Source organism: Papaver somniferum, chromosome 2 (genome assembly GCF_003573695.1).
Source record: "Papaver somniferum cultivar HN1 chromosome 2, ASM357369v1, whole genome shotgun sequence".
Lineage (NCBI taxonomy): Eukaryota > Viridiplantae > Streptophyta > Magnoliopsida > Ranunculales > Papaveraceae > Papaver > Papaver somniferum.
Genome location: NC_039359.1, coordinates 79,250,606 through 79,266,657, shown reverse-complemented (window position 1 = coordinate 79,266,657; position 16,052 = coordinate 79,250,606). Strand labels below are relative to the sequence as shown.

Below are 16,052 nucleotides of genomic sequence, written 5' to 3'. Positions count from 1 at the left end.
AAATATTTGTTCCTAAACATTCATATTCAAAAGAAAAAAAACTAAAGCAGAGTGAAAAGTCTTAACGACTTTCTTTGAGTCACTTGGGAAACCGGAGAAATGCTCTGTCAATATTAATCCCAGTGCTTCAATCACGTTTAGAAGGAAGAAAACCATATGAACTCCTGCATTATTTCGATAAACAAATTAAACTCTTACAAAAAGAGAAAGATAAAAGGCAACTCAACAAATGGTTAGATGGGTATGATGCTCCAATACCAGGGAGGAACTGAGCACTAATGCGTTTGAGCGCCCATGAAAAGCTGTAAATATACAGAAGCCGTATATTAGGTACACGAATTATGTAACAAGAAGCAACTGCAGTAAAAAACACGAACAAATCCATTTAAAAGGGACACTTACATTCGCGCCACCTCCGGCCGGGCCAAATGCTTTGAAAAGAGACATTGAAGTCATTGCAATACCATTTGCAGCTCCTCTTTGGTGTTGAGGCTGTTTGCTAGTTTTTGTTAAAAAATATGCACTATATTGCTAGATAACTTGAAAATGCTGAAGGATAGTTGACAAAGACTTACCACAGCGTTGTTTTGAATAATGAATAATCCAGTGAGAATTGCATTCTGATTGAGAAGACATTTAAAAGTTTCAATGGCAAGTAAAGCGGAAGTCCAGAGTGAGCAAACCATATACTTACAGAAAACGCGTTCTTCAGTACAGACGCACAGTTTAAGACTAAAAACTGGCTCACACCAGAAAGCCTGGCTATGAAGGGATAGCTTGTTAGCAATGGAATAGACAAAACCTGCAACAGATAAAAACAGTAGAGAAGGATTCAAGTCAAAACATTTTTTGATCATTCCAGTTGTGTCAATCATCAAATAAAATTGGTTGTCACAGAATAGTTTTTAATCATACCGAGTCAGTGCGAGTAATTATCATGTGACCAGAAATCCTCTCAACTATTGGATACAGAACTTGTTGAGAAACAATTAGACCGGCGCCTGTGATTGAAAGTACTGTACCAACTTTCTTAGTAGAAAAGCTCAATCCGCCAAATTTCTTAGGACTAACAGCCCATAATGAGAAAATCTGCAGAATACATCCATGCATCAAAATTCATTGTACACCGACAGGTTGGTGTGAAAATAGAAGAATACGCGATTGCAGGCTTACCTCTGAGTATGCCATATCATGAAGGGAGAAAAGGGAATACACAATGATGGATGACATTAACGGCCAATTCCTAATAAGACTTTTCTCAGTGTCTGATTTGGTTCTATCTATACCTGGTAGATTTTCATTTCTATCCACCACATCTTGTTCTTCATTTGTGACATTATGTCTATGTAATGTTTCCTATAACATCGTAAGCAACCGTAAGGTACCAGCGCCATCAGACAGTACGTAATTTGAAACTTAGAGGAGTGCATTTTCTCATTCTCGTTTAAACAATATTGTTGTGAATGTGAACTGAAGGAATTAAGAATATATACCGGGAGCCACCAACAAGTTATAAAAGTCCTGCACAGATCGATATACACAGGCAAGGTAGGAAGTATGGAAATCTGCAGAAAAGTTTATACATATTAGAAAAGATACATAGAAAACAACTTTCTGTACATTGAGTTGCAGCTTATCTAGCAAAGAAAGATCCCTCAGGAAACACTTCCGGATATTTCTCCGCAGGCTGTAACATAGATTCAATTGTTCAGAAGCAAAACAGATTTTAAGTCTTGATAGACGCATTTATGTGTCTAATTTGTCCCAATTGTTTATATTGTTAGTACTCTATTTTGTACTTATTTGGTTATTTTATGTCTTTGTAGGTGTTTTTGGAGAAATAAGCTTTTGCGGCGAAATTGGCTAAAAAGTGGTTTTTGCGCTCGTGGGAGAAAATTACTATACGGACTCTCACTTTGGATAAGGGGTAACCTAATTACTAAGGGGCACCCCATTTCAGGGCATGTACTAAAGGGACACCGGAACTGGATAGGGGGAGGTCATCTTCAAAGTTTCAAAACTGGATTTTGGCGGGAAAAAAGGCAGCAGCGTCAACAGTTTTGGATCAATGATTTGAGCGACCTAGGAGGCGATTAAATGGGCAAATTTGGTACCCACGGACTCTAAAAGACATAAGGGACCTGTTAGAAGCGATTAGACCCATCTAATTGGGCTGGATAAGTCAGAAAATCCACACAAAGTCAAGACAGTGCACACGGTTTCTGTTTAGGGTTTGAGATTAGTTTGAGAGATTTATGGGATATCTTGCGTGGGATATACATCAAAACAGTTGGGTAAAAGTCCTAGAAGATATTTGAGACGAGAGAATAGCTAGAAACAGCCTGTAACGCAACAAGAAGAAGATTATTCTTCAAACAACCCGTAAAGAATAATGGAGATTTCCAAGGGGTTTGATCGAGTTTCAAGGGGATTTAAAGCCTATAAATAGTTGGTTTTATGTCAGAGAAGGGGGATGAAGAGTTAGGGGTCGATTGGGAGGCCAGCAGAGAGGCGCAGGAGGAGTTGCAGGAATTGTACCTGCTGCTGCTGCTGCCATTAACAAACCTTGAAGAACACGAAGAACGGACTGCTCAGAGCGGTCTTATTTTCTGCAGCGTCAACAGCAGCAGATGGGTGTCGTTGTTTTACTGCAGCTCACTGGTATCGTTTCTTTCTGGACGAATTTTGTGGGTCACAGAACCACTGTTTTATATTTTTCACTCTTTTAATCATATTTTGAGCATCAAGTATGTATTTTGAGAACATGATTATTATGAGTAGCTAAACCCCAATACTGGGATGATGGAGGAAACCATTCTTTATGCATGAGTAATTTTATTTAATTCTTTTATGACTATTTGCACTATTATGAATGGAATTATGAATTTTATTGATTATTTGTGATTTTGTCTGATGATGTATGCTTAATCCATGAGATTCTTGATGCATCATGCTTATGATTTACATATAATACTTACAAAATCTATTTTTGGCAAAGTAAGAGTCGATATTTGTTATCAATATAAGCTTTAATTGTCTAGAATTAATAATTGAATCGCATGAGTATAAGAATTGGTGAAATCCTGAGTCCCGGTATCTCTTGATCCTGTGACAATTTTATATATATTTTTGTTTATAAATCTATTCAAGACCGAGCATCGAATCCGTATTTACCGCAAATCGAATTACTACAACAAGTCTCTAACTGGAGCAAAATTTAGTTTTAGATACACACAATGTATTTTTTGAAAATGTCTAGTTTTATTCAAAAACAAAGGAAGATGCATTTATATTTTTTACCTTTGCCAGAAAGCCTCCTATGGCTGGACCTAGGACCAAGCCTACTCCCCACGATGTCGTGATCTGAGACGAAAATAAGTGTTCATGAAGAATAAGCAGCACAATCCTTATGGAGAAAATTGAAAATGATGATCGGATACAACTCTTACAAGTGATAGTCCCACGGATTGATGTTCAGGTCGGCAAACTTCGCAAGCATATGCCTGAACAAAAGGCAATTAATCAGTAGATTGAAACACACAGAATGAAAATAAAATACCGGTTGAGAAATTTTGGATTGGAGTTTCATATTAGGGTCTCATTCATCTCAAGGTTTTGTCAACATGGTAATTACCAGGGTTCCTGAATCTTTTAGTTTTAGGTATTGACATAGCACTACAACTGTGGAGTGTAATGCTGAGAAATCTACCTTGATGGGGCCAAGTAAACCGCAAAGCAATCCTAGGATAAACCTCGTACAAACTGCCATCCAAAGTTTAGTACTGAGACCAAACAGAGTGTTCAAAATTACCCTGAGATGGAAAATTTCACGAAGCATCATTGAAACTGATATTGAAGAGGTAATTCAATATGAGTACTGAAAGCTCAATGAGTATCAACAATGTATATACTTACACTGCCAAAGTGCCAATGATAATAACAGGTTTTCGACCATAACGATCAGCTATCATTCCCCATAAAATTGAGGTCGCAGCTCTTCCAAACATATACGCTGACCCTAAACGAAACAAACGGTTTTACCATTGTAAAACATTTTTTCATAATACATATTGAGATGAACATAATTTCATTGATCAACAGAAACACACTCACCCACGATTCCTGCGTAAAATCCAATATCTTCTTCCTTTTTCACAATATAGAAGTCTTCTCTCTGCAAATGATGAAATAATGCACATGTACTTGGAATTTCATAGCAACCATAACACAATTAAACAAAATTCAAGTGAAGCTCAAAGTACAAGCGCACAAATGTGAATACCATGAAGTACAGGAACGGAAAGAGAGATGATATAGGGAGAGTTGAACACACAGAAACGAAACATGTAAAATAATCTTGTAATGCATATACACAAAACTTCAATTTACAGACGAAGACAGAGATCAGATGACACTTACAAGCAGTCAGAGAAACTACCCATATAAAGATCAATTCTTTGTAAGGTACACCTTTGTTTTTTCTTTACGTGCATCAAACTTACAGCCCTCGCAATTGTCATGGTAAACCACTTTACTGGAAGGCATTTGGTTGGCACTACCATTATCCACTGCTGCTACTCTGAACAAAGGCAGCAGAAAGCAAGTAAGCCTCTACAAAGAAAGTTACTAGGGTTTTGAGTGGTTCACTGCAAACCCTAACTTAGTAACCTAAAAAGCTGAAATTCACAAGACTTTGAAAGAACATGAAGATATATGCTGCCAATCTCATGAATATATATACTACTGATCTGACAAATGTTTCTTGCCTATAAACAAAAGGCTTCGATTTGCGGCACCAGATCACCAAAACTCAAACTGTACTCACATACATTCTTCTCCCAAAATGTATATATATTAACGCAAAGACACCACGCCAGCATTAATTATTTCCAAGTAGCTGTCAGTATCCAGTAATTAATTTGACACGGATTTCTTAAAAATATTCCTTTTACGCAACAGAAGAAATCGATGAGTTCATTCTTAAAAACACTGACATTCTCGGCCAAGCTACAATCAAATCCCGCGTCAGTGTTGCATAATATGCATGCATCTCCCTTTACAATTCCATGGGAAGAAAACCGGGCAATAAGCAAGTCCTGCTGGAATCACAAGCTATAAGATAGAAGATAGACTCCAAACAAAATACTCCTCCCATTAATAAAAAATATATTCTCTAGTATAAAAATACAATACTAACTGCATCTTGATGGCTAGCTTTTAGCCATACACTAATGACGAGATAAAATAAGAACCCTTCGTGATGATCTTATTAATAACAAGGAAGAATGTCAACAAACTATTCACATATCTTGACCAAGTAGTACACTAAAATTTGGAAATATTAAAAACCTTAAATGAGCGTGGGAAAGCAAAACTCACCTTTATTTATCATCTTCTCTTTCTCATTCTGCTGTTTCAAAAAAAAAAAAAATAAATAAAAAACCTTGATATCAGATTGTGTAAGGAAAAAAGTTCTCCACAACCGTCTTTTTATTGGCGGGTGGTGGGACTTATCATTCCCAACGGATTTACGGTTTTTGGGGTTGTTTTAAATAACAGTCCATTCTGGACTCTTTAGTTTTTGCAACAAATCTCGAGGTCAGTGTCTTAAATGAATTAACCAATTTGGCTCTTTCAGCGTCGGATTGAGGAATACACAAGGAGAGAGTGATGCAGAATTGGTTGTGCAATACAAATACCATCACTGCGCATCTAGGCAATCCCAAGATGTTGTTGCAAGACCAGTACCGTAACTATAACATCATAAGAAAGGAAAGCAAAGGATGACTATGACTTTTAAGGACAGAAAATACATATCATCCGTTTTCTATAAAAAAGACAGTCTTGTTTAAAGAGGGAATACATATATTCATTTATCAGAAGAAACCTCTTCGAATTTGTCTAGGAGTCCTTTTGTTGTTGTCTCTGGGAAGTCAGAGAGATCAAAATGTAATGCGTTAGATGAAGCAGCTTCAAATCTGGTCCACAGCTCCCTCTTCAATGTGTTCTCGCCACGACGCTTTCCTGTGTAAATCACGCTGTTGGGCTCTTTCCACATAGGAGTACTTTCTACAAGTAAAGTGCTTTCATTGGGTGGTTCTGTAAATAATAAAAAGACAATTTAGAGATAATGAATCCAAGAGTGTTTTCAGTTGAACCAAAATGTCAAGGGGAACAAGACATGAAAGGGGGGAAATGCAAGTACCTTCATTCAAATCTTTAGTCTTTGTTTCAGACAATCCTTGAAGATTCTGCTTTCTTTCAGCAGGAGCTGCTGCGCAAGAAATCCTCTGATCATGTACAGACCCCAAATTAGACAAATGAACTCCAGTGCCTTCTATTGATACATTCTTCATTGGCGGCTCCATCAAAACACAAGATTTGGGAGGTGACATCAACCAATTTTCAAGAGAAGCATCCACTTCTTTCCTCCATGCTCCAGACTTACTAGTAGTCTGCTTTATTCCAAAAAGTTCTGGATATTTCAACGCCAAACTCTCAGAGGTGAAGCTGCTTGAAGATTCAGAAGCCTCTGATGGACTGGATATTTCACGCCTAACAGGAAATGGGGTCAATTTACGGTTGTTATTGAAACTATGGTGAAAGGACTCTGAGATTGGCTCTAGCAAGACACAAGACTTTGGTGGTGATACTTTCAGCCGAGGGGTTGTCACAAGAAAAGTTGACTTATTTCTGTTATATGTCTTGGGGGTAGATACAAACCCACTTTCCACAGCACTCTCCTTCTCGTTGAAAGAACCCAAAACTTTCTTCTGTGTTGGTTTAATATTTACACCCTCCAGCAGATCATCACTGCTATCCGCAGAAATGGTCCTTAATGAAGGTAATCCTAGAGTAGTGTTAGGTGGGGCATCCAAATCAGTAAATCTTTCAAAGACTGATGTAGATGTAGATGAGCGACAGCGCATGGAAGATAATGCTCTTGATCTGGGCAATGGAGTGAGCAGAAATAGTTGTCTTCCATTTTCAACAGTATGTTCAGCATGCCAGGACACAAGGGGTGAAGGGGAGACTAGGGAATCCAAGTCGAGTTGTTCTGGACTTTCAGAAACATCATTTAACTCCTTACATGCATTGGGAGTAGTTTCTCTTGGTGAAGATTCTCCAATTTGATTATCAGGCACTAAAGAGGGACTAGACAATGCATTTTGAAACCTTGGAACCCATGCCTAATATAGAAGGAATCAAACACAATTTTAGTTGTTTAAAATTAAACTGGTGACATAGACTATAAAAGGATAGGTTAGTAGTTTCTACCTTCAAGGAGGAGTGCATATCAGATAAGACATGTGTAAAGGATTCAACGTCTTTCCTTTCCTTTCCGCTTTTCAGTTTAACTTTGAATGCTTGCACAACCAATTCATCAATCTGCCAAGTGCATCATCCAAATTATAATTACAAACGGGCATCGTGGCAGAGTGCTTAGATGTCATCTTGAATCCCCAAGGACATAACATGTTTTAGAATATGTAAAATCTATAGAAACTCATCGCAATAAAATCTCAAAAAACACAGAATTGACTAGAAAACTTACAATAGAACACTGGCCAAAATATATAAACTGAAGAAAAAAACAACCACAAATTTCCAAGGATATTTGCATTTTCACACCGACATTTCAACAACCTATGTATCTAAGCAAAGAAGAGAACCTCTAACATTTTTGTTTAATTGAAAGAGCAATTCTGGTTAGCCTAAGTGTGAAGAGTGTATGTGTATAGTCACATTTCAGCAGCTGCACAATAAATTGAGAGAATGCAATAGACAGAAGAAAATTTTAAGCATTTCAAGCTTGAAGCTCTGTACCCATACGAAAGAGTAACAATGAGAACAAACAGATCCACCAAGCTTATAATAAAAGTTGAAATCAATCAAGCATCAAATTTTGCACCACCGAGAAAAATTAACCTAGAAACAGGAAGAAGATAAACTCAAATTGGGGGTTCTTAACCAGTTAAACCCCCAAATTAAACAATCACAACCACAAATAGTTAACTAAAGCAACCAATAATTCGATAAAATCATCGAAAACCCCTAAACAAATCGAAGGAATTCTAAAATCTGAAGAGGAATTTCTAGGGTTTTTGTAGTACCTGGTGAATAAGATTTGAGAGTTCGGAATGAGTAAGAAGAAGACGATCAAGGATTTTGTCATCATCTTCTTCTTCTTCTTGTTCGATTTTAACAGCAATCTCTTCTTCTTGTTTAGAGGGGAAGGGTTGATTAGATTTGTTTTTTAGAGAACCACCGCCGTTTGAGATATCCAATAATGGTTTCCTGGTGATTGATTTCTCTCTGTTGTTGTTGATTTTCGCCATTATTATCTCTGTTTCATACAAATCTAAGCGAAGGATTTCTAGGGCAAAACCAGGGGTCTAGTGGATAGACAGAGACGAGATTATATTATTTGGGGAAATGAAAAGATTTTGAATTTCTTCTTCTCTTTGGGAATAGGCGGACTATAATAAATGATTTTTCACAACGGGTATATTAGTCGCGTGCCTTAGGCCCTTGGCCCATAGGTTGCTAGGAGCATGGCTCCATTTTGTTGTGCCGGAAACGTTATTGTGATGCACAAGAAAAAACACCAACTTGGAATAGCCTAGTGTGGCTTGTAACTCCTAACAAATTCATACGCTTGGAGTCCTGGTTAAAGATTTTTTTTTGTTTTTATATATGCTTACGTAGGATTCATCCCAAACATGCTTTTAGAGATAAGAGGGAGGAAAAAAAAAGGAAATTAATCTGATTGTATGTGGACAGTTTCATGTAATATACAATATATTTATTGATTGAGGATCTATGGACATTTTTAGATGGACAAGGTCAGATAAAATTTGCACCATTTTCTCCGAAAAATTCAAACGACAATGAATTTAAGTCTAATATTTTATTGATAGGTTCCTATTATAAGACTTTACATTCTTACCAAAAATAAATGCAATTCGAGATAGCAAACCCGACCATCTACCAATCTTAATTTCAACAGTTAATTTTGAACGGCTGATATTCAAAGGGGTAGATGGTGATTTTATACATCTCGAATTGTGCTCATTTTTTGTAGGAATGTAGAATCTTATAAGAATAATATACCATCAAAATATTAGATTTAAATTCATTATCGTTTGGGTTTTGCGGAAAAAATGGCGCAAATCTTGTCCGACCTTGTCCATCTAAGAGTGTCCATGGATCCTCCCTCAGATTTAAAAGATACTTAGTCAGGCAACAGACGTGGCGATCATCATGTGTTACAAAATCATCATTGTCACGGAAAAGCTCTCATAAAAGGCTATTTCCTGCAATTTTGGCAACCAAACCTGCCTTAGGGAATTACACTCAAATTTGTGAAAGTAATAAACGTAATCTACATAGTCAACTAGCGGCTGATCTCACCCTCCCCTCCCAGATCATTCTAGATTGGTTTGATCCAGTGGCTAGCGCTGATGGGTATGGTTGTCGATAGTAAACCCTAGAAATGATTAAAAAAAGAACATCCATTCGCTCACTTTTGTAACGCCAAAATAAAACCTCTATTAAGTACATCTGATTCAATCCTTCCATTATCTGTGATTCAATCTCCTTTCATTCCTTATTCATTAATTCCATTTTTTCATTACCATTTCATAGTTGCTCCAAATTCCCATTCGACAAATTTCAGAATTTCTGAAATCAGTAACGGTTCTAGGTTTGCCTTAATGATGAGATTTCCACTCAGATTGATTTATTAGTGAAATTACAGCACAAGAAACGCACGACACGGATTCAATTTCCTTCTTTCTTGATAATTTGTCCCCGAAAATCACAGAACACCATCAGTCTCACCGGTTCAACATGTAAGTTCTTCCTCCTGTACTCCTCACGTTTATAGTTTTTATTAAAGGTTGATGCCTATCGATTCATCCAATGTTGATGAACAAAAAAAGTTTTCCCGTTTTGTATTAGGGTTTTCATATATGTATATTTATATCTATTAACAAAAAAAGAAAGAAAATCTATTAACTACACGTTCCACCTCTGAAAATCCTTATCAACTGCTATGTTTAGTTTCGGCTTCAACTCCCCTTTTTTTAGTTATGTCTTGATTCGACATCCATTAAAAAGGTCAATTAAACTTTGAATAAAACACAGGGTTTGTTTTGTGGGTGGACCGTTGTAAAATTCTTACACTTGTGATATGTTTTAGTGTACAGTGTGAATTTGGGTAATTTTAATTTCTTCAAATTTTTTTTTTGGAGACACCAGTTTTTAATGATTTTTTATGGGTCAATTAGTTCTCCATGATCTGGGAATTCCTTCATTTTGCAGCTACCTTCCTTGGTAAAGGAATCACAACTAATTTGGTTTCTTCCACGAAGTTTAAAGAAAAACAGTAAGGAATTTTGGTTTGGGAATAAATTTTAATGATTAGATTACTGTTGCAGCAGTGTGGATGGTCGACCGAAATTCCGAAACAAATTTGTTTTAATACAGTTTTAACTAGTATCTTTCATTTGACGACCAGTACAAAATTTAGATGTATGTATCTTTTGCTAAGCATTTGTTGATAACGAAAATCACACTCTTAACAGAAAAATAAGCATTTAGTCTGTCCCAAATAGCAACTTTATTTACGTTCCTAAAAGATCTATGAATTGCTTGGGAGATAGCAAAGAAACACACTTTTAGCAACGAAATAAAATGTTTCTAAAGTATTTAGCAACATCGAACCCTGTCATGAAATAGCAATTTTTATAGGTGTTATAAATAGATCCATGGACTCTTTTTTCTTCGCCCGCAATTTAACCCGATGGTGACCCGTTTTTCTGAGTTAAATTTGTAACCCGTTAGTCTTCAATCGTTGAGAATTTCTATCAACCCATATAAATTATAACTACAAATTACCATCCAATGTAATGAATTTGAAGAATAACGATAAAAATTTAATCAAAATCGAAAAATTGAAATTTTAAGAAAACTTCTTTTTATTGAAATTTCAATCTTGAAATTTTTTGATCATGGATGATATTTTTTAGATTTTCTTTCAATTTATGATAGAGATAATGAATAAAAGCTCTTTATTGCAAAAAAAAAAGATCCGAAGGAAAATGATAGAGAAACGATCAATTTCTATTTTTTTTTTAAATCCAATTTTAAGGACCATGAAAGTATGACGGACAAAATTCAATGGAGTCACCCTATAGAAGACCTCCTTAACAGTCGACCAATTAAGAATGATATTAATTGTTTAGAATAAAGGTATGTGTGCATTTCGATCATAACAATTGTTTGATGAGATTTGTTGTTATTCTGCAGCTTCTACTAATATTTGTTATGGCAATTAAAAAGAGGAAAACGGTATCACTATCGTGATTTACTTGCAAATGACGGTTGCCTTCATTGTAGGTGGAGAAATTAAAATTTGAGTTAAAAACCTCAATTTCTGGGGACATTGTTCAAATTTCTAAATGTCGGGAAAATAAACCTGGCGTCATTAGGGGCGACCCTGAAAGAATTAGGGGAAACTTTTTATTCCCAACCCATAAACACGGTTATGAGATGTCCAAATTTCCGGAGAATACCTTTCTATAATCGGTAGTTTAGAGTTTATGTCTACCGATTACTAGTTTGTTTAAGAATGGGGTATTGCCATAATCAGTAGGATAATAACATGTCATATCTACCGATTGCTAAAAATAGAAAACTCAATTTTATCGATTTTGCAAAAAATAAATTTGGGGAAACCGTCTATAATCAGTAGCAAATGAACATCATATGACTACCGATTGTATAATCGCCGACACAACCTTTCAACGATTAAAACTACCCAAAACCTAAAATTTCATTTCATTTTCTTTTATTTTCAACTCTTCTCCTACTCTTCTTCTTCCCTTCTGATTGGGGAGAGTAAAACAATATTCACTCATTCTCAAACTTCAATTCATCGTCGTCGTTCATCGCTGAATCAAAAACATCGTCGATTATTCTATAAAACGATGACTGATACTAATAAATCCACGAGAGCTCGAGTAAAAAATGTCTACCGTGGTGACGATCCAAAAATTGGAGAAAAATTAAAGAAAAAAGTGATTATAACTGCTGCAAACGAAGAAGAAGACGACGAACACGAAGAACATGAAGAAGATGACGCCGCTCATGTAGGTAGTGGTGGTGATTCTGATAATCAAACTCTCCAGCAAATGACCCCAATTAGGTAAGTTTCTATAGTTTTTTGTGTTTATATTGCTTCAATTTGACGAATCCATGAAAATAAGTTCTAGGGTTTTCGGTTATTTCCCAGAATCGGTAGTTAGATCTTAATTTTATTTCCCGATTGTGTCCGTTTTCTAGGGTTTTCGGTTACATCGAACAGAATCGGGAGTTAATTTTTATAGCTTACTTTTAACTATACATAGTTGTTTGCCACTGAACCCTAAAATTGAAATAATAGGTAGATAGGTTATATATTGCCTTACGATTTTAACAGAGAATTAGAACATGTAGGGACACACAATTGGTACCCAGAATCGGAAGATACGATATAGTATTTATCTTCCGATTGTGATTTTGGCAAAATCCAATTTCGGGGCTGCGTTTTAATCGGAAGTCAAAGGCTATTTCTTTACTTCCGAGTATATGCACTTGGTGGATATGTTAGATTATTTTTTTCCGATTATATATGTCTCTTGACATTATAAATTTCTGAACCCAAATTGATGCATATTCGGGAGATAAAGCTAGAATATGACTTTCTATTGTGTTTAATCAGAAGAAAAGCTTTTACCCCTGCTTCCGATTCTTCATAATCAGAAGTTTATATTTTAATTATGACTTCCGATTGTGTAGTTTTTAGTGTAATTCTTACGAACCAATTTTATTGTTTAGGGATAGGCGATATAAGAAAGACCAAGGTACAACTGTTACAGGGCCTCGTCAAAAAGGGGATAAGAAACTAAGCACTAGTGCGCAGAGAGAAAGGAGTCAAAAAGAAGTAGAACCAAGCGCTCAATAAGGAAGTCAAGAAGAAGTATAACCAAGCGCTCCAGAAATCCCTCAAAGATGAAGTTGGACAAAGTGTTCCGGAAATCATTCAAGAAGAAGGACAACTAAGTGGTACACAAGGAGAAGGAGGAGTTACAAGGAAGTCAATCGCGAAGAAATCATCACACCTTGTCCCCATTGAGTTGAAGAAGACGGATTTTAAAGAAGAAATCCCGGGGATGCCTAAAGATGAAGGAGCATTGTTATTTGGCTACAAAGACTCCTAGGCCAGAGAAATCTACGAAACCGAGGTAATAATCGTATTCTTTTTTACTAACGTATTGTCGTTTTATTCGTAATAATAATATATTAATTTTTTAATGTGTTGTGTGTTTAATAATATCATTCCGGTGCGATTCGTCTACTCAACCCACTGCCGCGCCATCAAAAGTATTGAAAGATTGGCCTTTATCCGATGAATGTGAAAGGTTCAAGACAACTATAGCCAACTCGGGATTATCTACTGCTGCCGATAACTCAATGTTGGAACATGATCGGGTCGCGTTATCGGCTTTTATGGCGAGATTGTATCCCGAGACTGACACCTTTCATATGCCGTTTGGGGAGATGTGTTAGAGCACTGCTCGGTCGAACTCGCAAGCGTTGATATCTCAAGCTTGTTTGTCAATGTTAGTAATCAAAACTATAAGTCCTGATTTCTAGTCTACTTATAGTAATGTCTCAGACTAGGATAAATTGTGTAGTTGAGAATTAGACTTCACGACGTTCAACAATTGAAGACGAAAAACTATTAAGGAGAGCTTGTGGAACTTCATCAACAAAAGGTATGTGGAGACTAAAACTCATCTATCACTTGGAAAGTCTATTTCTAGTCTATCTCCTATATTGAGACGAAAGTCGTATTACTATATAATATTCGATTATGAACATTTGAGATTTCGAGCTGAGATTAACTCGCTTACATATTTCTCGAAATATGTGTTGGTGAGCTTTTGCATCAACCAAGTTCATCTTATATTCTTGAGGAAAGTCAAAAGATGATCATGTGAAAATCGCCGAGTAACATCTTACATGGTTTGTGTGATACAATCATTTGGTGTAGACTTGGAATGTTTTGTTATGATTATTTCAATAACTTAAAAATTGCTTTGATGCTAATAGTGTATGAAAACAGTTATTTTCATCCTCTAATAAAGTTTCAATGATTGAAATAGAGTTTAGAATACTTAACCAACATTGGATTATAAACATGTTATGCACTCTTACATATATGTAATCCATGTCCAGGAACCATAATATGCATACCCGTACGCGTACTGACGAAGGGTTTGAGTCCGGAAAATTTTGCTGGGTTTAGAGGTATGCGTACCCGTTCACATACTGGTGAAAACTAAACTTGGTCCGGCTACTTAAGTATGCGTACCCATTTGCATACTTGAGTGGTTAAAGTTCTAAAATCGGTTGTGACATGAACTAATACATTTATATAATAAGGAGTGCATTCTTTACAAACCATGGCTATAATGTTCATGAATTGATTCGAGTGAATCAAACCAATTTTGCTTCAATTGTGTTCTTGTATACTTTTATGAGAATATAGAAATTGAAAAACTCTTTAACTAGTTTCATTTGAGTCATTTGAGCTAGTTATGATTAAGATGAATAAGGTTGATATGAGAGTGTTCATATAGCTAACCATGGTTAACTACTGTTAAGCCAACCTAGTGTACACGTTTAGGTACGGTTACTCAAACCTAAATGAAGTTACATTTCATTTTTGTATAACAAGCTAAGTTCGATCTAACAGTTTAAAGATATTATCTTGAATCTAATCAGGTTTTCATCTAACGGTGAATATTGAATGCTTTGTTACCAAGGTAACTTAGATTGCAAACCCTGATTTGAAAACTATATAAGGAAGAACTCTAACAACTGGGAAACCTAATCCCCACACCTTCTGTGTGATACTAGTTGCAACTAGAGTCGATTCTCCTTTAACCTTAGGTTTTTCACGAAACCCTGTAGGTTAACGACTTGAATACTTCGTTGGGATTGTGAATCCAGACCCAACTATTTTGGATGTTGTTGCGCGTTCTGATCTTACTTCTACCATCGTGATTGAGTAATATATTTGCTAAGATTTTCTTGAGATTTATCTCCGATAGGTAAGGTTAAAAGTAGTCGCAAAAACATCTTCGTCTCATCGTTTGTGATTCCACGATATCTTGTTTCACTACCATACGATTAAGATTATTGTGAGGTGATTGATCATACTAGGCTGTTCTTCGGTATTATAAGTCCGGTTTATCAATTGGTTCCTGTGCACCTTGATTTATCAAAAGACGGAACAGAACTCGTAGGTATTTCTGTGGGAGACAGATTTATCTATTCTAATAGACTTTTATATGTGAGACAGATTTGTTTATCAAGTCTTCAACTTTGGGTCATAGCAACTCTTGGTTGTGGGTGAGATCAGCTAAGGAAATCAAGTGCGTAGAATCCTGCTGGGGTTCAGAGACGTAAGGAGCGCAACTGTACCTTGATCAGTGTGAGATTGATTGTCTCAACTACATTCCAGTCCGAAGTCCATTGGTAGTAGGCTAGTGTCTGTAGCGGCTTAATACAGTGTGGTGTTCAAAGCTGGACTAGGTCCCAGGGTTTTTCTGCATTTGCGGTTTCCTCGTTAACAAAATTTCTGGTGTTTGTGTTATTTCTTTTCCGCATTATATTTTGTTATACAATAGAAATATCACAGGTTGTGCGTTAAGATCAATCAATTATATAATCCAACCTTTGGATGTTGATATAAATTAATTGACACTTGAATATTGGTCTTTGGTACCGTTCAAGTTATTTCTCTTATTCAATCAAGCTCGCAAATTCCTATTTGCTGATTGCAGATTGAATTGAGGAATTTAGATATAAGATCTTTAATATACTTTTCTCTAGATTGAGTCTGACTGTCTAGTTGAGTCTTTTGAAAGTATATTGGAGTTTGTCTATTCAGATTGTCGAACGAAATATTGTGGTTGTTAGATCCCCACTTTTTCAAG

General features: G+C 36.1%; 1 protein-coding gene and 1 pseudogene across 1 annotated transcript; both read right to left on the bottom strand.

Annotated features, from left to right (window-relative positions):
- Positions 1-12: 12 nt before the first annotated feature.
- On the bottom strand, positions 13-4,545 carry LOC113351456 (annotated as a pseudogene).
- Positions 4,546-5,668: 1,123 nt separating this feature from the next.
- LOC113353611 lies at positions 5,669-8,437 on the bottom strand. The gene is made up of 4 exons (XM_026597152.1): positions 8,115-8,437; positions 7,279-7,389; positions 6,206-7,190; positions 5,669-6,099 (listed from the first exon to the last, which is right to left on the bottom strand). The coding sequence occupies exons 1-4, from the start codon at positions 8,337-8,339 to the stop codon at positions 5,870-5,872; spliced, it is 1,551 nt and encodes a 516-aa protein (XP_026452937.1). The 5' UTR covers positions 8,340-8,437; the 3' UTR covers positions 5,669-5,869.
- Between the last annotated feature and the right edge of the window lie 7,615 nt (positions 8,438-16,052).

Bases quoted from the DNA above. Each gene is read 5' to 3' on its own strand.
- LOC113353611 (XM_026597152.1), bottom strand. From the start codon at position 8,339: ATGGCGAAAATCAACAACAACAGAGAGAAATCAATCACCAGGAAACCA. The intron at 7,390-8,114 runs GTACTACAAAAA...TGCACTTGGCAG, and splicing joins TCTCAAATCTTATTCACCAG to ATTGATGAATTGGTTGTGCA. The intron at 6,100-6,205 runs GTACTTGCATTT...TATTATTTACAG, and splicing joins GACTAAAGATTTGAATGAAG to AACCACCCAATGAAAGCACT.